The sequence below is a fragment of the Heloderma suspectum genome, chromosome 1 (assembly GCF_057233095.1).
Source record: "Heloderma suspectum isolate Gila_16-S chromosome 1, 16-S_ref, whole genome shotgun sequence".
NCBI classification, from domain to species: domain Eukaryota; kingdom Metazoa; phylum Chordata; class Lepidosauria; order Squamata; family Helodermatidae; genus Heloderma; species Heloderma suspectum.
In genome coordinates, this window is record NC_139458.1 from 257,334,598 (window position 1) to 257,359,387 (window position 24,790).

At 46.1% G+C, this 24,790-nt stretch overlaps 1 protein-coding gene across 1 annotated transcript in view; it reads left to right on the plus strand.

Annotated features, from left to right (window-relative positions):
* Positions 1-24,790, plus strand: part of HAO1 (hydroxyacid oxidase 1) — a 53,996-nt gene that overhangs the window by 16,362 nt on the left and 12,844 nt on the right. The window contains exons 2-4 of the mRNA XM_084825215.1: positions 950-1,101; positions 16,136-16,391; positions 21,788-21,963. Coding sequence (XP_084681341.1) covers positions 950-1,101; positions 16,136-16,391; positions 21,788-21,963 — 584 coding nt within the window. The remainder of the gene's footprint in view (positions 1-949; positions 1,102-16,135; positions 16,392-21,787; positions 21,964-24,790) is intronic.

Here is a 24,790-nt window from a genome sequence, read left to right on the forward strand (position 1 = left end):
AGAGTAGCCCAAAAGTATGAATGAGGCCATATATGAAATAGGGTTTCTTGGGGCCTAGTCCAGCAGTCTCAGCAAAATGCTTTCTAATATGACTGTCCAGTTCCAAGCAGTGCAATATGTTGTTTGGAGCTGGAAAGTTGGAGCTCCTTTGGTTCCCCAAGTCCGCTGCTGGAGATCATCATGGTGCCTAGAGAGCACCTTGAGGTAGCACAATTCAGTCTGTGAGCCCTTCAGCAGAGGTGCTGCCTCTATGGTGCAGGAAGGGAAGCATTAGAACAGGGGTGTTGAACCCCTTTCAGCCCAAGGCCCAAATTCAATTTTAGAGACGCTCTCAGGGGTCACATTCCAGTGGTGGGTGGGTCTGAAGGCAAAATGGGGTGGGGCCAAAAGCAAAAGGAGTGGGACCAAAAACAGCAGCATATTTTAACTGAAAGCCTTTGCTGCCAGGAACTCAGCCTTAGGAGAGGCATTCCAACCTTTTAGAATGGGGGAAAAAAACATGCAGAAGTCAGGAAACTGCCAAATGATTGGCGGCTGGGGAAGATGGGTGGGGCTATTTGGCAGGTCCTGGAGGGATGTATTAGGCCCATGGACCTGGGTTTCTGCACCCCTGCACTAGAACCTGGCCACTGGAAATTCCTGTTGAAGGTCCCTGGCATCTAACAGCTTTTCACATTGTACAATATAACTTGCTTTCCCTCTAGACCTTCTGAAGCACCTGGCAAAAGCTGGGAATCGTGCATTGACCACGCTTCTTAACATTTCCAGATTGATGCACTTCCCATCCAGGTTTTCTAAATGTCATGTGCTTTGGATAACTTTACATGACCTGAACATTGGTTGACCTCAAAATGGGGGCCACCAGCTTTGCACGGTTTGCATGCTGAGAAAATTCTTAATGTGACGATGGTGGTCCAGTCGTTGAGCTCTCACTTTCTGTTCATGCCAGGTTGAGACTGTACCCCCGGATGCTGAGGAATGTGTCTGCCCTGGACCTGTCAACCTCTGTGTTGGGGCAGAGAGTCAGCATGCCAATATGTGTTGCAGCGACTGCAATGCAGCGCATGGCTCATGCAGATGGAGAAACTGCTACTGCCAGAGGTGAGTCGTGACAAGAGAAAGCCTTCTCAGAAAAAAATGACTGTGCAGTGAAGAACTCAGAAATGTGCTCTTCCTGGTTAAGAACATCTTATTTTCTGCAGATTTATTCGCCTGGAAACCTTGTCTTCATCATCCATATGAAACACCAAAGAGTAGAAGAGGGTACGGGGAAATTAGTCACTGGAGCTTAATTGCTATTGAATAATATCCTTTAGTTTCTTTCCAAGTGAAGTGCTATGTAACATGCCAAGTAAAAATACAGGAATTTTAAATTCAGGCCTTACGGATGACCAAGTGCATGAACAAGCTAGCAATGTATCCTTGGAACAAATGGTATTAATTAGCTAAACAATGTTTGACCAGAACTAAGGCCTAACTGTTTCTAAGGTAGTGAAGTTGCTGTACTAGTAATAGGAATTGAATTATTCTGTGGCAGAAGACCTATTCAGGCATTTCACATGTCGGTACAGTAAACACGAATCTCCACATGATTCAGAATGCTGATTTTCCAGTGTTATGAAATGTGTGGTGAGCCTCCACAGATACAGGAGGCTCACATCTTCAGAAAGTTGCCCTCCATGAATAGAGGGTGAGGGAAACACTCAAGGAGGGGGTGGAGTTAATGCACACCCTCTTCTCATGCCTTTATTGTACCAAGATGTAGAATGCTTGAGTAGGGCTTCTGTATATGGTGGGAAGCAGTCCTGGGAAATGCCAGCAGAGAATTGTAACCTGCAGTAGCAGACATTCTGAGATGACTGTGTACGATGCCGAGGGGCAAGTGTTCCACACTTCAGTCTCCTGTGACATTATGTTATAAAGCTGCAGCACTAAATATTACACCAGAATTTGGATTGTATTACTTCAAACTGTGGGGCTTGGAGGTTCACATTACCCTGTGTAAAGAAAAAGTAACATGTTGGGACCAAGTCTGTTTTTCTCTCTGAAACGGTAGTTCTTATTTTTTCTTAGTATTCTCATTCTTATTAAACATATGCTCATGTAGACTTAAACTACATAATACATATGTATACAAGAATGATTCATATCAAAGAAAAAGTCTTATATCTATCTGTATTGAAGTCATTAAAAGTGGGGGGACCTGCAGCCCGATCCTATACAGCTTTACTTGGACATTCAAGGGGACTTACTCCCAAGCAAGTGTGTATTTCTTGGATAGACTCAGCACTGGTATCTCAGCTCATTTCCAGGTGTTTGCCAACTGTGCTTTGAGTACAGGAGAAGTAAGTTCATGCCTTTATTTATACATCATCACCTAGAATCATGCTACTATGTATCTTTGGCCAGACCTGTGTGTAAAACTCATATCCTTACACGTGTACCTGACAGATGTAGAAATACCAAGAACTTGGGCAGAGGTATATTGTACAGGGTAGATCGTACACTGTGCTAAATGCAATGGGGAAATTAGCTCAAGAACACAGACAAAGATTAAGTGTGACGAATACACTTTTTTGTATTACCACAAATATTTATGTAAGTAAAAGTATGGCTGCAATGGTAAATGCAGGTACAAGGGAGTAAGCTCTATTGAACGAAGAAAGGCATATTTCTGAGTAAACACGCATAGGATTGCACTGTAAGAGAAAGCACCCCAGTAAGACCATTAAGCAGTGATGGCTCCAGGTTTTGGAGGGCCCTTGGGCCAGGCACCTTCAATCGGCCCTCTCCCTCAGTGAGTCTACCTCCTGACCGCCATTGTCACTAGCTGCTATTTCTCCTCACCCTCTTTCTCGATGATGCTACCACTTGTTTGCTTGACATAGAGCCATGGAGCAGGTAGGCAGTAGTACCTGCTGTTCCTCCTTCTCACCACCACCATTGCCTGGGCCAGAGCAAGAGGCAGGTGAACGAGCAGGTTGCAATGATTAAGGGGAGAAGCAACTCCAGGGGGCTCTTGTCAGTGGGCATCTGCTGGGTGTGGGCGCTCAGCAGGTATCCAGCCATGCTTAGCCATGCCTAGCCCTGTATGCTGGTTAGTTCAAATCAATGTGAAATTCAGTCATTCCTTCCACCCCTGTTCTTGGGCCCTCATTGCTCCCTTCATGTTGCCATGTCGGAAAGGGAGAAGAAGCCACCTCCCACAGAATGTCATTGTTCAATGCCGCCTGTAAGCAGTACAACAGCCTGAGCCTTTCCCAACCTTGTTGGACTACCACTCCCGCCATCCCTGACCATTAGCCATGTTGAGTGGGGATGGTAGGTGCTGTAGACCATCATCACCTGGAGAGCCAAAGTTTGGAAAGGCTGTTCAAGACTCTAGATTGGGGTGGGCTATGGGAACTAGCATAATTGATTATAGGAAGATTGCTGGGCTTCCTTCAATACACGAATGGCCAATTAAGTGTTCGGGCAGAGCGCAAATTGATAAGTTGGTGGAGTCTGTACATAGAAGTGTGGGGATTGCACATATAATTAATATTGCAGATAAATGGAATAGTTTAATTCTGCATTGGAATAATAATTGTGATCATATAAGACTGGATAGAATGTTGTTTTAGACATAATTAGAAGAGAATGTCAGTTCTGGCTCATTTTCCATAATAGCTTTGATTGTATTTGTATTGGATTCTTTGTAATTATATAAATATTTAGAAAAGGAATCGGGGTTTGTTTGTAAAATAGGAGTGTGTGTGTATATGTGTGTGTGTGTATATATATGTGTGCGTGTGCACGCCCACCCGCCCTCACACACACACATACAGCTGGTGCTCCCCCAAAGCACTAGTGCTCTAAAATCTCTGCATCTGGACTGTCTAGCTCAGCTTACTCCCTGTGGCTCAGGATGGATTTTTCAAGCTAATGATCCCACTGTGAGCATGGCAGAGTGCTTCAAAGGGGGTAATCTGAGAAATTCTCACTTCAGGACAGTGATTATTTTAAGCAGGCAAAAGCTTCTGAATATAAAAACAGTTCCCATTCAACATACGTTTCATTCTGATGCTATCACTAACAGTTAAAACAGACAGAGCTCTGGGATCGGTGACCGGGTTATAGAAATGTGTTGCTAATGAGGAAATCAGTAGCTTTCCCCTGTCCATTTCTTTGACTCCCACCCACCTAGAAGCCAAAATGACTCTGAATAGGATGCTGCCAACCCCGGCCTTACACAATTCCAAGGTTACTTGGAGGTAATGTTCACTTAGCTTGCCCTCTTCCCTTGGCTACTTCAACCACAGGAATCCATTTCAAAACCTCCAACCCTTTTTGTACCCCTTTGATGGATTGACAGGAGTTGAGGCCTAACAAGCTAGTTCCCTCTGGTGGTCAGCTGAAATCACAGTAGTACCATGATTTCACATCTTGCTTAAAAAATTTCCATTGTAATAACTGATATTTTAGCAGAAGCTGAAACTTGCAGGAGGTGAACACATCTTTCAGTAAGCCAGCATGAACATTATGTTCAGTGCCGGTTCCATGTTTCTGAGGGCCCTTGGGTAAGACATCCTCAGTGGGCCCCCTCCCTCATTAAGTCTGCCTTCCCACCATCATTATCACCAGCTGTTTCTCGCCCCTCATCCTCTTTCCCATCATTGCTGTTCACTTGCCAGGCAGATTGCTTGTGAACAGATAGGCAGTGGCGTGTACTGCTTATCCTTCTCACTGCCACTGTTGTCTGGGCCAGAGCAAGAGGCAGGCGAACAAGCAAGTCCACATGATCTTTCTTAAATTTCAAACTCCAAAGCGCTGTTTCTCTCTCATGCACTCATCTGCCCCACACCATTTTCTTGTGTGTGCACATTGTTGTATAAATGCCAGTTGAATGTGCCTTCCATGGCCCTGCTGATAGCATTGTCAGGGTCTCTGCAATGCTGCGTTTCAAGGTGTTGGCCTCCTTCTCTAAGGGAAGGAGTAAAATCTCAGGGTAAAGGGGTGGAAGGAATGAGCAGCCTATTCTCCGTACAGTCCATACCCAGCCTCCTCTGTCATTCTAAAGTTCACACAACTCCCTTTCCCCAGGATATTCTTCCAGTCTCAGTATCTTCCTTTGACAGTAACTGAGAGGTGGGCAGCAATACAGGCATCATCATCATCTTCATCTTCATCCTACCCTCTAATAGTGAACTTGGACATTCTTGTGCCAATCAGTTTGGAAGCAAAACGGGACCACCCCACAGTAAGGTAGTCCTTTCTGTTTACTCAGGGGAATCCTTAGTTATGAAAAATAATACTAATTTGTAAAGGCATAAATTTAAAAAGACAACCAAACAAGCCAACTATCCCAGCCAGGACCAGTGTGCAGTACATTGAGGCTGCCAACTGGTGAAACTTCCAATCTTCCCCTCTTCTTCCTTGTACACACTCTCAGTTTCTACTGCTCCTGCTCATCTTGTGTCCACCACCCATCATCTGGTCTCTCTCCTAATTTGACCCTTCAGGGGCACTTCTCTATCTGCAGTACATGCTGCCTGCTTCAGTGAGACAGAGATTAGCCATTGTGACCTCATGCTGACGCTGAGAAATTGGCCATTGTGACTTCTTGAGTGTGTGTAGCCCTACACCCACAGGTTGCCAGTTACTTTCATGAGAATGTGCTCTTTGGTACCTGGACCAGACAGGGGTTTTCTTAACTTTTCTTCTTATCTATCCTCTCAAATGCAAGTGTCACATCTCTTCAGGGAAAAAGAAATAATTGTCCACTAATGCATTTTTTAGGATGTGGGATGATTGCCCTCCAACTCCTGCTGGCCGCCAGTGTGAGCATCTTTATGTGCTATGCCTGTTTGCAATCTACCAGTCATTTCTCTACTGAACGGGAGCCACTGAAGTGTCATCAGCCCCCCGCTGGAGATGAGAAAACATAAGAGGGCCAAGTTGAAAAGGTTTGGAGTTAGTTATTCCTGTAAAAAGAAGTGGAAAACTAAAACTAAATAATAAAAACAAAACCCAAATAAAAATAACTGTTAAAATATTACCACCGGCACACTCCTAGTCAGCACTTCAGGTCCAATCTGGCTATTATTTGGGAAGGAAGTGAGGGCAGGGGCTGCTTATGAAATCCAAGTCCTTCTGATAATCATCATAATTCCATGCCTGCCTGCCAGTGTGTGAATTGCAACTTCTGTGTACAGTGTACAGTGGGCTAGACGAGAACTCTTGCAAAGTGTAGTGTGTGTTCCTCCCCATCTAACCCCTTTGGGTCTCAGTCAAGAATAGATAGGGTCTACAACGGTACTTAGCCTTTCTCCATTGATGAGCTCCTTAGATGGTGTGTGCATACACATGTTTTCAAGCACTTGTGATATGATTGCCCTCATTCTGAATAGTTGCTTAGCTAGTGTGGAAGGAGTGATATGTATGATCTATGACAAACAACTGAGGGTCAAGTAATGCTTAACCCACATTAGAAATTATTACTGCAGACACAAAAGTGCTTCTGTGAGCCAATTTAATCTGAGGCCTGGTGAAATGCCACAGTGGTCATAGGCAGGGGCAGAGACATTCCTAACATTAGAGCTGGGCCAAAACATTTGAACTCTGTGCAGCTTACTGGCTTGTGCTGGGCTGCAATATCCATGGGCCGAAGCTACTTGACATCATTTCCGTTGGTGTTCTGGCCCAGGACGCGCTGTAGCCAGAAGCCAACAGGCTGCATTGAAGAGCCTTGCCACCACTACAAATGATGGTGAGGCTTTTCTAAAAGTTAGAAAATGGGGAGGGGGGACACCTCAAATCCTCAGCCATTTCATCTAAAGTAAGGTAAACCCTCTGAAAGCAACTGAATATCCCCCCCCTTCACAGGGGTCTAATGGTTGCTTGAAAGTGGGTGAGGGGAGTTCAGCCCAGCTTTACCTAATATGAAACTGTTCCCATCCCAGCTGGGGATGTCTGACCTCCGTTCTGAGGGAAGTAACACTAAGAATAGATTCTAGAGGTGCTTCCAAGCAAGACTTTTATTGCACATCGCCCTGCCTCATTCATGGAATTTTACAGGAGGTCTAGACAATGCCAGCTTCTGCTCATAACCCTCCAGTGTTTTCTCACCACTACTTCCATCTTTGTTGATTGATTGTTCTTACCACAGAAAATCCGCTGAGAAAAACAGCTGCACAATGCCTTCTGTTGTTGTTGTTGTTCAGTCGTTCAGTCGTGTCCGACTCTTCATGACCCCATGGACCATAGCACGCCAGGCCTTCCTGTCCTGCGTTCTCTCCCGGAGCGTGCTCAAGTTCATATTCATTGCATCCGTGATGCTATCTAGCCATCTCATCCTCTGCCGTCCCCTTCTCCTTTTGCCTTCAGTCTTTCCCAGCATCAAGGTCTTTTCCAGGGAGTTTTCTCTTCGCATTAGGTGGCCAAAATATTGGAGCTTCAGCTTCATTATCTGTCCTTCCAATGAGCAGTCAGGGTTGATTTCCTTTAGGATGGACTGATTTGACCTCCTTGCAGTCCAGGGCACTCGTAAGAGTCTTCTCCAGCACCACAGTTCGAAAGCATCAATTCTTCGGCACTCAGCCTTCCTTATAGTCCAGCTCTCACAGCCATACATTACTACTGGGAAAACCATAGCTTTGATTAGACGGACCTTTGTCGGCAAGGTGATGTCTCTGCTTCTTACTATGCTGTCTAGGTTTGCCATAGTGATCTTGGAGCCCAAGAAAGTAAAATCTGTCACTGCTTCCGTTTCTTCCCCTTCTATATGCCAGGAAGTGATAGGGCCAGATGACATGATCTTAGTTTTTTTAATGTTGAGTTTCAAACCAGCTTTTGCACTCTCCTCTTTCACCCTCAACAAGAGGCTCTTGAGATCCTCTTCGCTTTCTGCCATTAGGGTGGTATCGTCTGCATATCGGAGGTTGTTGATAATTCTCCCGGCAATCTTAATTCCGACCTCTGATTCATCCAACCCGGCATTTCTCATGATGTACTCTGCATATAAGTTAAATAAGCAGGGTGACAGTATGCAGCCTTGTCGTACTCCTTTCCCAATTTTGAACCAATCGGTTGTTCCATGTCTGGTTCTTACTGTTGCTTCTTGACCCTCGTACAGGTTTCTCAGGAGACAGGTAAGGTGGTCTGGTACTCCCATCACTTTAAGAATTTGCCAGTTTGTTGTGATCCACACAATCAAAGGCTTTAGCGTAGTCAATGAAGCAGAAATAGACGTTTTTCTTGCCTTCTAATTGGTAGTAATAGGAGGCCTCTGTCTGGAAGCACCCTAGATCACGGTGCAGCAATGCCTCAGTTCATTTTTTTCTTTCCTATGGCAGGTGCCCTATTTTCTTGTTCTGAAGGCCATTTGTAGTTTGCACAGATGTGCATGTGCATGCATGCACACACATATGCCTCACACACAGGAAGCTGTTAGAAATGACCCTGTGGCAGGGGTTCCACTCACCATATGGATATCTCTGGTTGATTGCTCAGAGTCTTTGCCCCAGGCAGCCCTCAGGAATGTGTTTTGGGAGGTTGTCCTCCTTGCAGTTGTGAGGATTGTTTCATGTGGTGAGAGGATTTCAAATGCTATGGTCCCTCCTTGGAGCCACTGCCATGTAGAGGTATTTCCAGAAGCTGTCTATGGGAGTACTGGAATAGGAATGTATGTTGTATATAAATTTCTCCCCAAGGAAAGTAAGTCGTGGTGGTGTGTCTGGGGAACCCCATGATTATTTAGAAAGTGAATTAGCTATAAGACAGTTACTATCATTAAGCAGATGTTCCACATGGTGGAGCTCTAATACCTTTAATAGAAAGCTGTAATAAATAATCTCATCAACTCAAGGGTTATTATAATGACAATCACTTGGGATACATAGTCCTGGTTAAGTGGCACATTTGTATGATTTCTGCCCAGAAGGGAGATAAATGATGCATAAAGAACTGTGAGTATGTAAGTGGGATAGATGAATGACTGGGATAACAAGGAGGTGGGAATAAATGTAGGGAAGTCCTTCCTCAGTGTTCTAATCCCAAGTGTCACTTTGCCACATGGAGGCCACTGTGCTCGGCAGTCTGTGCAGGGACTGCGACGCTGGAAATGTGCTTACCGTGTGAATGGTTGCAATGATGAGGCAGATTCCTTTGAAGGTGTGTACTCTTTGGATCATGTTGGTTAATGAAAGTGCAAACTTTCTCCCTCCACACAGAAGATGCTCTGGGAGCAAGAGTGTAAAGCAGTTGTCTATCAGCAGCATGATGGGCATCCACAGGATCTGGATGGATGTCTGAGCATATTGTCCATTGTACCCAACAGGGATCCCAACTAATCCTGGCTCAGGGATTATAGAATTCTGCAGTGAAACTTTGCTTTGCTACCTGGCAACTCCTAGCTGCTTTGGTGGGCAAGCTTTCAAGATCTGGAGACAAATCGGAGTCACTACTTGATTGTATAACTTTAAAAATGGGGGAATTGGCCATTATGTGTTTGTTCCAACTGTCCTAGGTATAACCTAAAATCAACACAACACCTGGTAGGGCCTAATCCATTTAAGACTGTGACTCTTCCTCCATTCCATCTTAAGACTCTTTGGCCATTCAGACTTCATGACTTCAAGATCAAGTCAGCCCCACATTTTCTATCCCTCTTCCTCCCCCACCCCTGCTTTTTCTAACCTCGTGCCTGATCATCTGGAGATCCCCAAAGTTTGCCCACAGTGTTGTGCATATTTAATTGGTCCTATTAAAGGTATTGCCTGACTGTGGATTTTTTAAGTTATGGACCAGCATGGCTTATTTTGTTTTATCTGTAAATATAAGCTAAATCAGACATTAGGTTTTGACTGGACACTGGAGCATCTTTCACATTTTTGCATAGAATTCAAAAATTCGATTGAATAGAGTAGAATTTTGAATAGACATTCTATGGGCTGCTTATTATGCATTGCAAACATGTTGTTTGTGGAGCAGGGGGCAGATCTTGAGAGGAAAATAAGTAGGGCAGAGTTGAAATAAGAATAACCCCATCAAATGGACCTCAGTCTGATTTGAAAAGGCTATCTAGTCCAGCATTTTGTTTTCAACAGCTACCACCCAGATGTTTCTGGGGATATTCACAACCAACAGAGTATGGGAAGGCTTTGTCTCTGGTATCTGTTCATTGGAGGTATAGTGTTGTAAACATTCCATTTAGCTATCATAGTCAGTAGAGTAGACATTGACAAGTTAGCTCCGCAATAAGGTGTTGCAGTGTGAAATGCTTCTGTTCAGGATTCCCATCAGCCTGCCATAGCCTTTTCCAGGATACTCCATTCCCCCTCACCCTGGTTTTCTACTCCCCTCCCCTCCCCTCCCCTCCCCTCCAATAGTCAGGAAGCATTCAGTACCCACCGAACATGCTCACACAGTCCTCATTGGGCTGGTTTGGGTCATCTTCCACCCCTTAGGATTTCCCCCCTAAAGGGCTTTTGAACTTCTGCAAAACTTGGGGTTCCCCTGACCCTGCTGATATCATCGTCTTGTGTATGGAGGGTGCTGGTTTTTCATAAGGTTTGGCACTAGGGGAATTAAGTTTGCTATTGGGAGATAAGACGATGATATGATTTTTTTTCTAATTGCCTTGTAAAGCCATCTAAGCTAGTGGGCATTGCCACATCTTGTGACAATGACTTTCTCAAGTTAATTATGCATGGTGGGAAGAAATAGTATTATGTTTAGTCTGTTCTTGGCCTTACTGCTGATGAATTTCATGGGATGACCAAAAATTCTAATTTATAAGTGTATGTGTCTGTCTATTCGTCTGCCATAGCACCAAGACCATAAAACCTACACACCTGAAACTTGCCAAGCAAACTAAGGGGACCTTAAGGGTGTACACCTGGGGATGATTTTGTTTTTTTTTAAGTGTTAATTAAATTAAATTTAAGTGTGTTCAGTGTGGTTGAAGCCTGCAGTAACATCTTTAGTCCTAAGGCCAGACTTCCCTAACCAGTACATAACTTTGCAGTCAAAACATTTTGAATCAGGGGAGATTAGTAGGCTGAGAGACAGAGTTATAATCATGGACCATGGCCTCCTGGGAGCTGCACCATATTCTAACTGGGCCCACCCATGTAGCTGGTCATGCACTAGACCTTGTGTTTGTTTCTGGAGAAGCAGGGAGTGATCTGGAAGTCGGGGGTATATCCACCACCCCCTTGTCATGGTCAGATCACTATCTGGTGATGTTGGACTTCTCGGTTCCACAACCCCTCCCTAGGGGTGGAGGACCCATTAAAATGGTCCGCCCCAGGCATCTTATGGATCCAAATGGATTCCTGAACATGCTTGGGGATTCTCTGGGGAACGCCAACGACCACTCGGTCGAGACCCTGGTGGGTAGGGATGTCAGAGAATTTTGCCACGAATCTCGAGGCCGAATGCCAGTGCATTCAGCCCCCTGAAATTGGTGGCAAAATGGTCTGCCCCCCCCCCCGGATGGGACTTACCTTGGGCAAATCCTCCTGGCGGCAGCGGCTGTGGCGCCGGTTCGGCGGTGGCGGCTGCGGCAGCCGGTCTTCCGACCGGCTGCCACCACCGCCATTTCCAGTAAAAAAACAAAACAAAACGTGATAGGCTATGTAAAGATTTAAGTAGTCCATCATGGCTAGATTTTTAAAAAATACCATGATAGGCTACATAAATCTTTACATAGCCTATCACAGCTGAGTAAAAAAAAACAACAAAAAACCGCGCGTACGGAAATGGCGGCGCCCATGGGCGCCGCCATTTGCATTCCTTATTTTGGCACATCTAGTCTACGTAAACATCTACGTAGACTACGGCAAAAATAAGGGGAACGCAAATAGCGTAGCGTCTATTTGCGTTCCCCTTATTTTCGCCATAGTCTATGTAAATGTTTACGTAGACTAGATGTGCCAAAATAAGGAACGCAAATGGCGGCGCCCATGGGCGCCGCCATTTGCGTATGCATTTTTTTTTTTTACTCAGCCATGATAGGCTATGTAAATATTTACGTAGCCTATCATGGCTGACTGCAGGGACGCAAACGGCGGCAGCTACGGCTGCCGCCATTTGTGGCCCGGCCGGCCAGGATTCGGGGGTGGAGGGACGGAGCACCTCCCCCCCTGCCAGAATTTTGGGGGGGAGGGACGGAGCACCTCCCCCCAGCCAGACTTTCGGGGGGGAGGGACGGAGCGCCTCCCCCCCACCGCGAATCAAATTTCGTTAAAGGTTAGTGACTTTCGTACATCCCTACGTGGCAGGAATGTCACAATCACTGGGGCATTAGATCAGGTGGCTCCGAAACGCTCTCTCCCCCTGAACAGGGCTCGGACTGTACCATGGTTCAATCCATGGTTACAAGCTCTGAAACAGGAGGTGAGACGGCTAGAGTGCCGGTGGCGGAAGTCTCGCTTCAAAGACGATCAGACATGGGCTAGAGCTGTATCTTCAGCCTATCATGTGGCGGTGTAGGCAGCAAAAAAGGAATATTATGCTGCCTCCATCGCGTCTGCAGAGTGCTGTCCCAGGAGGCTGTTCCAAGTGGTCCAGAGCCTGGTCGGTCCTGTGGCTCCAGAACCACTGGAGCATTCTAAGGCCTCCTGTGAGGCCTTGGCAAGGCACTTTGCAGATAAAATTGATCAGATTAGGTGTGTTACTCTGCATGCTGTGGATACAGTTAGTGAGCAAGAGGCGGCCTGTGGCAAACCGGTTTTGTGGGATCGGTTCCAGCTTCTTCCTCCTGATGAAGTGGACAAGGTGTTTTCATCTGTAAGACCGACCACCTGCTTACTTGATCCTTGCCCATCTTGGCTCATTATAGGCTGCAGAGAGAGACCGGGTGAGGGGATCAGGGCGGTGGTGAATGCCTCTCTTGAGAAGGGAGTGATGCCATCAGCCCTCAAGGAGACAGTGATAAGACCGCTCTTAAAGAAGCCCTCCTTGGATCCTCAAGTTCTGAACAACTTTCGCCCAGTCTCAAATCTGCCATTTTTGGGCAAGGTGATTGAGTGGGTGGTGGCGGTGCAGTTGAAGGCACACTTGGAAGAAACTGATTATCTAGACCCATTTCAGTTGGGCTTTAGGCTTGGGCATGGGACAGAAACAGCCTTGGGCGCCTTGGTAGATGATATGAGGAGGGCTCTGGATAGGGGTGAATGCTCCTTCCTTGTTCTCCTTGACCTTTCAGCGGTTTTTGATACTGTTGATCACGGTATCCTCCTGGACCGCCTGGAGGGGTTGGGCATTGGAGACACCGTATTGCGGTGGTTCCAGCCCTTCCTCTCCGGCAGGTTCCAGAGGGTAGCACTGGGAGAGGAGGTTTCGGACCCGTGGCCACTTACTTGTGGGGTGCCACAGGGTTCCATCCTCTCCCCGATGCTATTTAACATCTATGTGAAGCCGCTGGGGGCTATCATCAGGAGGTTTGGGGTGCGGTGTCATCAATATGCGGATGACACACAGCTCTACCTCTCATTCAAATCTTCACCAAGGTTGGCCGTAGAATCCCTGTCCAAATGTCTGGAGACGGTGAGTGGCTGGATGGGGAATTAAGCTGAAGCTGAACCCTGACAAGACCGAGGTACTTTTGGTGGGAGACAAGAGGAGGCTAGGGGATGTTGACCTGGTGTTGAATGGGGTACGGCTACCCTTGAAAGACCAGGTCCTCAGCCTGGGAGTCATTGTGGACTCTCAGCTGTCCATGGAGGCTCAGGTGTCAGCTGTGAGCCGGACAGCGCTGTATCAACTCCATCTGATACGGCGGCTGCACCCCTTCCTTCCCGACCATCTGCTCCCATCGGTAGTACATGCCCTGGTCTCCTCTCATTTAGACTACTGTAATGCACTCTATGTGGGGTTACCCTTGAAGACGGTTCGGAAACTGCAGCTGGTACAGAACGCAGTGGCTCGCCTAATTAAAGGCAGCCACCAGCGAGATCACATCACTCCAGTGCTGAAGGAGTTGCACTGGTTACAAGTTGTTTTCTGGGCCAAATTCAAGGTGTTGGTTTTGACCTTTAAAACCCTATATGGTTCCAGCCCAGCCTATCTTAAGGAGCGCCTCCAGCAGCACCAGACATGCCGCTTAACAAGATCAGCCTCGGATGGCCTTCTCTCTGTCCCATCAGCCAGGACAGCTAGACTGGTGGGGACGAGGGAGAGGGCCTTTTCTGTGGTGGCCCCCACTCTGTGGAACTCCCTCCCTAGGGAACTCCGTCATGCCCCCTCTTTAATGAGCTTCTGTCATGCATTAAAAACGTGGTTGTTCAGGCAGGCATTTGGGGTGGGTTAGGGTATTTTAGAAAATGTTTTTATTGTATAATTTTATTGTTTTGAATTGTTCTATTGTATGCTGTACATCGCCCAGAGTGGCTGGGTGACCAGCTAGATGGGCGATTAATAAATTTAATCATCATCATCATCATCATCTTCCCCACTCCTGTGGGGAAGCCCAGGGGCTTTAGGAGTACACCATGGCAGGGGCCAAGGGCAGGCACAGTGTGTCCAGCTCTGACAGCCATGCAAATTTGCTTGAAGGCTTTGTTGGATCAAACTATGGGCTATTCCAAGCCATGTGAAGCCACGTCCATTTGCTAACAGCATATGAGAGAGAAAGATCCTTCTTTCCATACTGTTGTAAACCTTTATTGTGTCACCATTCAGGTGACATGCTATGGCCTTTCCTTGTAAGGAAGGTGCACCTTCCTCTTGAGTTTTAATTGCCCCTCTCTATGCCTTCTCCAGCTCTGGTATCCTTTTGGAGATGAAATGATTAGAACTTTATGCAGTAAGCTAAATGTGGCCACACATACAGGGATGTGTTGACTGGATGTCACAACAATTACATCTACACTCTATAAGGATGTATCTCCCCATAACTGCCTTTTAAACTCACTTGAATTTTAAGAGTGGTTTGGCATTACCTGCAAGGTTGAATCCCTTAAAAAAAAAAAGGGTGGATGTATCAGAAATACTTTCTCAAATGATCATTTTGCTATTAGTTCCCCACTTAAACTTGAGGGACTTGAAGTAGAGTTTTGGATTTTCTTGGGGTGACTTTATAAGGGAAAACTTGACCAGTGTGGCCTGTGCATATCACTAAATTGTGCCCATTTTCCTAAACCAGGGATGGGCAGAAGGTAGATTGGGATCTACTGGTAGATCTCTGGGTGATTTGCAGTAGATCAGCAAGGGTTTCTGACTCCCAATGGTTTCTCGATAACAATGGTTAAATAGCTTCCACCACCCCACCCCACCAATGTGGTTGCTGAAAAAGAATGCTTGGGTAAAAACCAAGAGTGGAGTTCTGTGTGAAAGGACTTGTGAGCTTGGTTCTGGTACTGATTAAAAAACCCCTGTTCCTTAATTCTTTGTATTATGTCCGCCTACCTGAGCCACTGTTTTGTACTTGGCTCCAGCTGGTGGCCTCCAGGTTCTAGTCAAAAACAAAGTAGATCCCTCATGCACCTGCCTGAAATCTGCCCACCCTTGCCCTAAATTGTTCCTGGAAGACGGCGGGGTGGGTGGGTGGAAGCTAGTTAGTATGACAGAACATTGCTATCATGAGTTCAGGAAACATGTCTGCTCCTAGACATGGGATTTTCTGTGTTTGGGTAATAGATTTCTTGTGACATGGGCAGAGTTGACAAACTTACTTCTGTGTATAATGGAGAATTAGAATTTGCCAAGGCTTTGAATGTGTTTTAACATGGGTGCAATAGGACCCATCCTTGTCAGTCTTCAGCTCATACATATTTGCAGGCAAGGCAAAGACTGGGCCAGGGCAGGCCTAGAATAGCATCAGGGCTTGGCAACGCTGGTCTCGTTGTTAGGCATACATTCCATGAAGAAGTGGAGGAGTTCGGTTTGTAGCTCCATTGCTAGTCAACCTTGCACAAAAGATTAACGTTGACTTAAACAAACCAGACTCTCCAGGGTTTCAGGCAGGAGTTTTTCCAGCCCTACCTGGAGATGCCAGGGATTGAACCTGGGACCTTCTGCCTGCAAAGCAGGGGCTCTACCATTGAACTACAGCCCTTCCCCAAGTTCTCTGCTGATTCTCTATGTAGCAGTCTCTATGTCCCTGGGGTCCTCTGTTTAGTGGGCAGGTGCTAACTTACTCCCTGCACTTCAGCTTGCAGATCAATGGGGACAGGGATGATGCTGAGTTCATGGTCCACATCGTCTATCGAAGAAGTCGCTCAGGCAGCTCCAAAGGCAATTCGCTGGTTGCAGCTGTATATCTATAAGGACCGTGAGGTCACCAGGTCCTTAGTGCAGCGTGCAGAGAAAACTGGATACAAAGGCATTTTTGTGACTGTGGACACACCATTTCTTGGGAAACGCCTAGATGATGTACGCAACAAGTTTCAGCTCCCTTCGCATCTCAGGTACCTTATCTATGGGCATTGGTCAATTTCCAGAATTTTTCTATAGTTCTGCTCTAATCCCGCACCTAAACACCATGCTGATGCAGTAATAGTAGGCCACTCAGCATGGTTTTATTTACTTCCAGATTTAGAACCGCCCCCCTGCAACCAATCTACTCTGCTAAAAGTAGGTGACAACAAAAATCATTCAGATAAGGATCATTTTACATTAAACCATGTCCAATAGGTAGTGTCATGGCAATCCTACAAACTAGCCTTACTTTCCCAAAGTCCTTAAAACTGCCTCCACTGTGGCTTTGAGGTGATTCCTATAAGAATGATGGACCTTGGCTTCCCTCTCCTTCTAAATTATTTATTCTTCTCTCTTTTTTTTACAATATTTATATACCGCTCCACATCAGAAGATTTCGGAGTGGTAAACAACATGGTAAAAGAATAAAACAGCAGCTTAAAAGAGTTATAACATTTTTTAAAAAGACACACCCCAACAAAGTGGAATTTAACAAACCACGGCTGGTCATGCAAGGAAGGCCTCTTGAAATAATGTCTTCAGGAGGCACCGGAAGGATCACAATGTTGGTGCCTGCCTGACCTCTAAAGGCAGGGAATTCCACAGGAAGGGGGCCATCACACTGAAGGCTCTTTTCCTGGTGGACTCCAACCGGGCCATGGGTCCATGTGGAACCACCAGGAACATGCCCTTTGATGACCTCAGTGACCAGGCAGGTTGGTAAAGAAGGAGGTACTCTCTCAGGTATCCTGGTCCCAAGTTGTTTAGGACTTTGTACACTAGTAGTAATACCTTAAACCTGGCCTGGTAGCAAACAGGCCGCCATTTCCCTCAGCAGAGGAGTTACACGCTGAAAAGGGCTGCTCCCGACAACAGCCGAGGTGTTGCATTCTGCTCTAGCTCCAGCTTCTGGACCAGCCTTAACGGAGCCCTACATAGAGTGCATTGCAGTAATCCAGCCTTGAGGTTACTAATGCCATGGTCAAACTATCCCTTTCCAGGAGAGGCCGTAGCTGGCGAACCAGCCGAAGCTGGTAAAAGGCACTCTGAGCCGCCGTGACCACTTGGGCCTCCAGTGACAATGATGGACCTAGGAGTACCCCTGGACTATGGACCTGATCTTTCAGGGGCAGGGCAACCCCATCCAGAACAGGCAATGAGCCTATCTCCTGGACCTGGGAACAACTCACCCACAGGGCTTCTGTCTTGCCAGGATTCAGCTTCAGTTTATTGGCCCTCATCCAGCCCATTACTGAGTTTAGGCACTGATTCAGGATTTGCATAGCCTCTCCTGATTCAGATATCGCAGGGAGATAATACTGCATGTCATCAGCGTACTGATGGCATTTAGCTCCAAATCTCCTAATGACTGCTCCCAGCAGCTTCATATAGATGTTAAACAACACTGGGTACAAGATGGTACCCTGCGGCACCCCATAGCTCAATTGCTAAGGGGCCAAGCAATAGTCACCCAATGTTACTCTCTGAAATCGCCCCGTAGGTAGAACCAGAACCACTATAACACAGGGCCTCCAATACCCATCCCATGGAGTCGATCCAGGAGGATACCATGGCCGATGCTATCAAAAGCCAATGAGAGATTGAGCAGAATTAACAGGGTTGCACACACACACCCCGTCCCTCTCTTGATAAAGGTCCTCCATCAGGGCGACCAAGGCTGATTCAGTCCTGTAACCAGGATAAACCCAGATTGAAATGGGTCTAGATAATCAGCATCCTCCAAGAGTGCCTGCATACATTTATGCCTCCCAGTCATGTACGTTTGAATAGATAACCATGAGAGATGGCTCTAGTGCTGAGGTGTTGAACTGCTTTCAGCCCAAGCGGTCAAAGGCAAAAGGGGCAGGACAAAATACAAAAATGCAGTACATTTGAGCTTAAGAGTGCCATCCTATAGATGTTTATACAGAAAGAAGTCCTACAACTCCCAGCATTCTCCAGGCAGCCATGTTCTCTGGGGAGTGCTGATAGTTGTAGGACTATTTTCTGTCCAAATATGCATAGGATTGTGCCCTAAACCTCTTACTGCCAGGAAGTAAGCCTTAGGAGAGGCATTTCAACCTTTTAGAATGGGGGAGGGGATGTGCAAAAGCTATGAAACCACCAAATGATTGGTGTTTGGGGGAAAGGGGGTGTGGCAATTTGGGGAAGCCTGGACCTGAGGTTCTGCACACCTTCTCTAAGGGGTGTGGATAATCCATCAGATCTGAGAATGAAGCCATTAGTTGAAATCATCATCTCCTAGATAAGTTTTTGTATTATATTTCTGAATTTATTGGTGGTGCTGGGGAAGCTGATATTCTCTGGCAAAGACTTCCATGTTTCTCCTGTCCCCTTCCTGAATGTCTTTTGTGAGAGACCATGCCCTACAGAACACAGCAGTTTCTCTCCCTCCCAGCATTGGTTCATACAGTCGTCCTACTTCACTTGAGACAAGTAGAATAGATCGCATATGCCAGGGTTTAAATGTGCAATGCTGGGCATACACTTAAATCCTGAACACAAGACAAACTCTGCTGGATTGGACCAAGAGTTCCTCTAGTCCAGCATCCTGTCCTCAACAGTGAGCAGCCAAAATCCTCCAGAAAGCCCACCATTTATTTATTCATTACATTTATATAAAACACCTTTTCCTCCAAGGAGCCCAAGGCAGCATACATGATCTTCCTCCTCTCCATTTTATCCTCACAACAACTTTATGAGGGAGGTTAGGCTGGGAGTCAGTGACAGGCCCAAAGTCACCCAGTGAGCTTCATGGCCACACGGGGACTAGAACCCAGGTTTCCTGAGTCCCAGTGCAACACTGTAACCATTACACCACACTGTCTTTCCAATGAGGGCTTGAATGCAGCAGCTCTCCTTCCTTATCTCAAGCTCCCACCCTCAGTATCTAGTATTTACAGGGTACTGCCTCTAAACATGGAGGATCTATTTTGCTCTCATGGCTAATAGCCAGTGATGGTCCTGTCCTCCTCCATGAATTTGTCTTATATCCTTTAAAGCCATCTAAACCAGTGGCTGTTACCACATTGTCTGGCCATATTTCCATCAGTTAGTTATGCATTATGTGAAGAAGTACTTTCCTCTGATAAGAGCACGATCCTTTTCTGAGTATGTAGCCTCTGTTGATGACAACCACAAGACAACCTCAGCTACGTAGGGCACATGTCTCCCCACCACGGTAGAGCAATCAGTAAGTGTTAATCTAAAATGGCTCCATATCTGTGTCTTGTTTTATTTTAAATTATACATTATGTGATGAACCAAACCTCCCCCCACCCCCTGCTTTCTTTTTGGAAGTGTCTCTGAACAAAGTCCATGACCAGAGTGTGATAGACCCAAACATTTGTATCTCTGTATATCCCAGGCTGACTCAGCATTATGCTAAGTAGGTACTGCAGAAATCACCTGGAGGATGCATCATCAGGTCCTCCCAGGCTATTGATTGGTCAGTTTGAATTCCCTCCCCTGGACCTTCCCCACCCAACCCAGGAATACCTTTGGTTGTAAAAGAAACTTTTTCTCTTGTGTCTGGCTGGCTGGCAAAGAGTGAAGGCAAGACCAGGCCAGCCCCAGAGCCCAGGTGGACCTCATCCCTTCCACCTCCTAAAAGCTGCTCTGATGAGTTACTCTTGGATCCAGATAAGGAAAGTTTTGTAAGCTAGTTTGATGTTTCATTCCATTTTAAAGCAACCGACTCTTTCTGAACTTCTCCCTACTTGGTTCTTCAATATGTTGAATTGAGAACTGGAGCTGATGTGATTCTCTTGCCTAGTCTGAAGGGTGGCCTTACTCATGGGCTGGACTGCTTGGCAAACGTGACCTCCTGGTTGTTAAAGAGTTTAAAGGAGGCTCTGAGAAAGGGTCCTATTCTTCTCCATATATAAAAGCCATGAGCCTGGACACCCATGTATCCAAGGTATGAGCTATTGCATATTAATATTCAATAATAATAATAATAATAATAATAATAATAATAATAATAAGCTGATGATGCTGTCAGGTTTCCCGATTCCCCCAGCGCACATGCTCAGGCAATCTGACACCGGACACCCAAATCAGTGAGATTTCTTTATTGCAGGAAATCCCACAGCAAAAGCTTAATGTTTACACTCTTCAGAAATCATATAGCTGATGGTCAGTAGCTATAGGCTCTACATAATTCCAGAACAGTCCAAAGCTAAACACTACTACTGTGACTGAGATCCTCATAAGCGTGGTTTCCCCGTTGTCGTTCTCCATGGTTCTGAACACAAGGGAAGGGACTCTGGATTTCTGGGAACCTAACCCAGGCAATCCTTTCACGGGGTTCCAACCCCAGACATGGAGTTTCTGGAATCAAGGAATCATCACGCAATCAAGGGATAACTACGTGAAGGGCCTAAACAAACCATGTCCAACTTTGAATCTTTTGTTGATAACTCCAGGCTACATGGTCAAGGCCTATCAAGGGAAGGGTAAACCCAGACACCCAGGGAGTTCTGTGCCACCGCTTTCATATTGGTAACTCCGCACTGCTTACATCTAGGCAGCAAAAAGTCCAAAAGTTGTAGATCAAACCCAGTCTGCCAGTATGCTGAGCTGATGACAAACAGACACACACAATCCACAGCAACAACAGTTGAAGCCTATGAAAAGCCTCATAGTACTTTTCATGGCAAGTCCATAACAGTCTAGTGCAGAGTGCCCCCCAAAGCCCAGGCAATGATCCAGAGAAGGCTTGAGGCAATGAAGCCTTTGCATCAGCTTAAAAGGGAAGGCCTGACTGTAAGACACCCTATCCAGATCACTTGACAGACAGGGGCCGTTAGCCTTTCAGCAAGGCCCCTGTCTAAACAGAGCATCACTGCTCAGCCCCCCAGCCTTGATGCTTCAACCTGGGTGACCCTTCTGCAAACCCCACCCCACCTCTGTCGCGTTCTCACAGACAGCTTCCAGCCTCCCTGCCTGCCAAGGACAAACCAGCAGGTGGCCAGGGAGTTGGGTGACTCCCCCTGACTCTGCTCCGAGAATACTGACAGAGATCTCACACAGATTCTGTCATTCCAGAGGCTGAATAGGCCCAAGCCAGGCTACTTCTAATGAAATTCTGGCTGTAACCTACAAGGCCCTGACAGATGCAGTGCTACCTCTGAGGAATATACACAAAAAGGTGTCTTGCATCCTCTACTACCTTGCAGGGTTGGAGCTGCACACAGCAGTTTGTCACACATTATATATAAAAGCGGACTTTTTTAGGCATTCATGAGTGTTGTGGGGTTTTTTGCGGGGGTGGGGGTGGGAATTGAAGCTACATTGAGTTTAAAATTGATATTGCCTTGTCCAGCTGAGTTGTCTTAAAGGTTTCCCCCCCCCCCAACTTCAGAATGAAAAATTTTGAAACAAATGATCTGGCATTTTCATCCGAGAAGGGCTATGGTGAAAACAGTGGCCTATCTGTTTACGTAGCGGAGGCAATCGATCCATCGATCAACTGGGAGGATATGAAGTGGCTCAGAGGACTGACATCACTGCCTATTGTTGCGAAAGGCATCCTCAGAGGTTTGTTCAACTGGAGTTAGAGATGTAACTGCTGAGGGAGAAGGCCTATGCTGTAGAACAGGGGTGCAGAACCTCAAGCCTGGGAACCAAATCTGGCCCTCCTGGGGTCCCAATCTGGTCCTCTAGGGCTCCTCAGAAGGTAACACCCCTTTCTCCACCCATTCCCATTTCCCCGACCACTGATCATGTTGCCATTTACCAGCTTTTGTGCAGTCCCCCACCCCTATTCTAAAAGGTTAAAATGCCTCTCTCAAGGCTTAGTTACTGGCAGCAAGACCTTAAAACTAAAATAAGCTGGTATTTTTTGTATTTTGGCCCACCCCTTTTGCTGTTTGCACTGCCCACCATTGGAATGTGGCCCCCAAGAGCTTCTCCAAAATGCAATTTGACCCTCAGGTTGAAAGAGGTTCCACACTCCTGCTACAGAAGGTCACAACAGAATGCAGAGGTGATTTTGAATGGCAAACAGAAGCGGGTGTGTATTTGCATAATATTTGTTTCCATCTATTTGGTATATATCTTTCCCATGGGCTCTGTTGCCAAAGGGCATCATGTACCTCCAGCTTGCGATCCCCACAATGCTTGGCTCAAAATGTCTCCATTTTATCTGGAAAGAGTAGTTAGCAAAGATCGAGCAAGCCAGGACAAAATGCACTTAAGTTTCCTGCTGAAACCCTCTATTGTAGCCATCCCTCAGTGTTTCATCCCTTTTTGACAGCCTTCCTGCTGACCGATTCTCATGAAACACATTTCATTGGAAAGTTCTTGACACACAGAGTCCACGAATAACAGCAGTTTTCACTGTTCAAAGTTGAAAGTTTATTCATGTCCATAAAGTGTTTTTTAAATAATTAGGCTATTTCCTATAACAATGTACTATAAAGTTTTATTATATCAAAATATATGTCAAGTATAATTAAACATAATCAACTGCAAATTGGAGCAAAATGAAATGTGAACACACAAAAAGTCTCTGTACAGCTTTGTAAACACAGGTGCAGGCCAAAATACAATGATATGCCAGTAACATACAGCCTGTAAACAAACCATGAAGTGATTAAGAGACATCTACAGCTAAAAGGAACCCAGACAAAGTTGAGTTGTTGCTCAGAAAGGAAGTCTCTAGCTGTTAAATTTAATAAAATAACATTTATATATTCTACACATTACTAACATGCCTAGAGGTCAAACGCTTACTGGTAGTAGTAACTGGCAGGCAAACCATGAGTGTAGCACACCACACGTCACTGCACTAATTCTACCCCTCCAGCCCCTAGAAAAGAAGCTTTGCGCCACCACCTAGATGCTACTGTGCCCGCCTTGGCAAACCTCCTTATGCAGCCGACCCACCGGCCTTTTGACAACAGGGAAGCTCTGGCCAGCCTTGCATTAGACAGTATCTCAAACCAGCCCAGGTGTAGGAGGCAGACTGTACCTGTCGGCATGTGTCCTGCAACCAGTATATCAATGGGTTTTTTTTATCGGGCACCATGTCAATACTGTGACACCTTGCTTTTCAATGGTGAATCGTCAACTCCTTGCTGCCATGGAGGAAAGGTTTCACTACCACCACTCACAGTTCTGGGCTTCATCCGCAACTTTGTCAACAATGGTTCTGCCCTTGGCGAATGCCCTGAAGGACATTCGCAAGTACAGCAGTGCCCTAGGCTTTGCTTCCTTTTACACACCACTCAAGATGGCACAGTTGCAAGGTCCTGATCCATTTGTGTTCAAGGTGCAAGGCTCGGTTTACCATCTGATGGGCACTCTGCAGTCAGATGAGACTCCAAGCTACGGCCAGCTGTACATTCTTGACACCGATGAGGCCACTGCGGCTTGTCTCAAGTGAGTAGCGTACAGCACACTGGACTGCACATTATTATTATTATTATTATTATTATTTTATTACATTTATATCCCACCTTTCTTCCATCATGGAATTGAAGGTAGCTACATGTAGTTCCCAGGTAGTCTCCCCTCCAAGCACTGACCAGACCCAAACCTGCTTAGCTTCAACAAGGTGGCTGCTTCATGTGCCTTCAGACTACGCCCTGGGACCTAGCTGGAATCACTCACTAACCTGCTACTTAATTTTAACCCATACGCTAATGAGTATCAATATGTCAGTGAAATCCTTAACACAAGAACATCACCACACTTGCTGCTGGACGTGTACCAATGGATGTATCACTCTGCTTCCAACATCACCACAGAATGATGAACACTATGGCTCACTCTGGATGCTATAACATTCCCTGTGTCTCTGAAATTGCTGCTGTGCTTGTTACCTTGGACGGCTTTCCTCCAGCTGACTGTTGTCTCATAGTATGCCCTAAAGAAGGACAGTGCCATGAGATCTCCTTCATGGAGAGTCATGGTGACTCTTTGGTGTACCCTTTACTGCACTTTCACGGTGAGGCTGGATGGGGTCCTGGCATGGTGCATCTTGCAGCCAGGCAAACCAAGTTGCATCTATCTGCCTATACCTGTCTTCTTCCATGGACAACTCCACATTGCCATGAGTGGTGTGCACTCATTGGCAAACCTTAAGATTCAAGTCATTGATGGACCAGAACAAGGACATGACAGTGGCCACCCTGGAGTTTACACCAAGAACACTGTATTTAACGAAGTTTGGTAAAGGTAAAAGATGCAACACTTCGAATGTTTCAATAAATGCAGTTAGTGAAGTTACACCTTTTGTTAGATTTGATTTTTCTCCACAAACTGTGTTGGTTTCTCCATGAACCAACTTGTAGATTTACGTACTGCTGACCATATTTAAGAATATCTCTCAGCAGTTGAAATCCAAAACACCTGGCGGGCA